Raw genomic sequence first — 1,419 nt, 5'->3', positions numbered from 1 at the left:
GTAATTAATTTCCTTAATGTTATAGGAAATCCTGGTACTCCGATCTATTTGTTTTGGGAAACAAGCATTAGAGACTTATTAGAGACTTGGGTAATTTATTGTTTCCTAGTCCTTAAAATCATCTTCTCCTACTCTTGCAGGGAGGGATTACGATGTTACCACTACCAGGAAGGAAAGAATTTAGTGTATATAAATAAACAAGAGGAGTACGGGTTTTGCTCACAAAAAAAAAAAAAAACAAAACCGAGACAAAGCAAATTCGTGCTTGAAAGTCGAAGCTATGGCTTCAGTAGTTTGGCAAATTTTGCATAAGCACCTTTTAGATTCCGTCTTAGAGAGATTGGAGTCGCCAAAGGATTATTTGCATTTCAGCATTGTTTGTAAGTGGTGGTATTCTGTGGCAAAGGATAACTACAATCAGCGTGCTAAGGTGACAACTCCAGTGCTCTTGATGATTCAGACTGCAAAAAGAGGCACATGGTCATTGTGCGATGTCATGCAGAATAAGGTCCTTGATTTTCACGTACAGGTTCCTAACGTGCGATTCTGCGGCTCTTCAAAGGGATGGTTGATATATGTGGACAAGGATTCTGTAGTAACCCTGGTTAATCCATTCTTTAGGGTTAAAGGGGCGAGAAAGAAAGAAAATTCCATCATTCGCCTTCCTCCACTCATCGGCGGTGTTCCACCATTGGAGAATTGGGATTCGTCTATCAGCTACTATTTTGCCTACAAAGCTATACTTTCAGCAGACCCTGTATTATGTGCAGACAATTACATTGTTGCGGTGATATGCGAGGGATATTGTCAAATGGCCTTTATTAGACCCGGCAAAGACACAACATGGACTTTTGTTGACGATAGTCGGCATATAATTGAAGATGTTGTTCCTGTTGAAGATCAAGTTTATGGCGTTGATCGACGCAACCAAAATCTTGTCACTTTTGATATTACTGCTCAATACAAGTGCAATCTGATATTGGATGAACCGGAAAGGAATGGACTGCCAGTCAAGAGGTACCTTGTGGATTTAAACGAGAAAAGATTTTTAATGGTCGAAAGGTGTACGGATGATATAGATGGCAAACGCGTGACTGTTCAATTCAGACTTTTTGAACTCAAGTCTCACAAGTAAGTGGACTGAAATAGACGAATTGGGTGATGTTGCTCTCTTCGTTGGTGATAACTCTTCGATAGCTTTGGTGGCTTCAAAATATTCAGGATGTCAATCTAACTGCATATACTTCAACCATGATTACATGCGTCAAGGAGCTTTCCAACCCTTGAAATCACATGATTTTGGTGTGTATAACGTCAAGGATCAAAGCTTTTCGCAACCTTACCCAGAAGATATTACGACTCTAATGCAAATGACCAACCGACCTCCAATTTGGATTGAGCGACCTTTTAAGCTCTGAA

General features: G+C 40.1%; 1 protein-coding gene across 1 annotated transcript; it reads left to right on the top strand.

The window, feature by feature from the left end:
• The first annotated feature begins 280 nt into the window (after positions 1-280).
• LOC114825913 (uncharacterized) lies at positions 281-1,135 on the top strand. Its single transcript, XM_029104963.1, has one exon. It carries the CDS (start codon positions 281-283, stop codon positions 1,133-1,135), a length of 855 nt encoding a protein of 284 aa, XP_028960796.1.
• The last annotated feature ends 284 nt before the right edge of the window (positions 1,136-1,419 follow it).

This window comes from Malus domestica, chromosome 07 (assembly GCF_042453785.1).
Source record: "Malus domestica chromosome 07, GDT2T_hap1".
In the NCBI taxonomy this organism is placed as follows: Eukaryota; Viridiplantae; Streptophyta; class Magnoliopsida; order Rosales; family Rosaceae; genus Malus; species Malus domestica.
The sequence above is the reverse complement of the archived record's forward strand: the minus strand, read 5'-3'. Positions and strand labels throughout refer to the sequence as shown.

Coding starts and splice junctions, on each gene's coding strand:
- LOC114825913 (XM_029104963.1), top strand. CDS start 281: ATGGCTTCAGTAGTTTGGCAAATTTTGCATAAGCACCTTTTAGATTCC.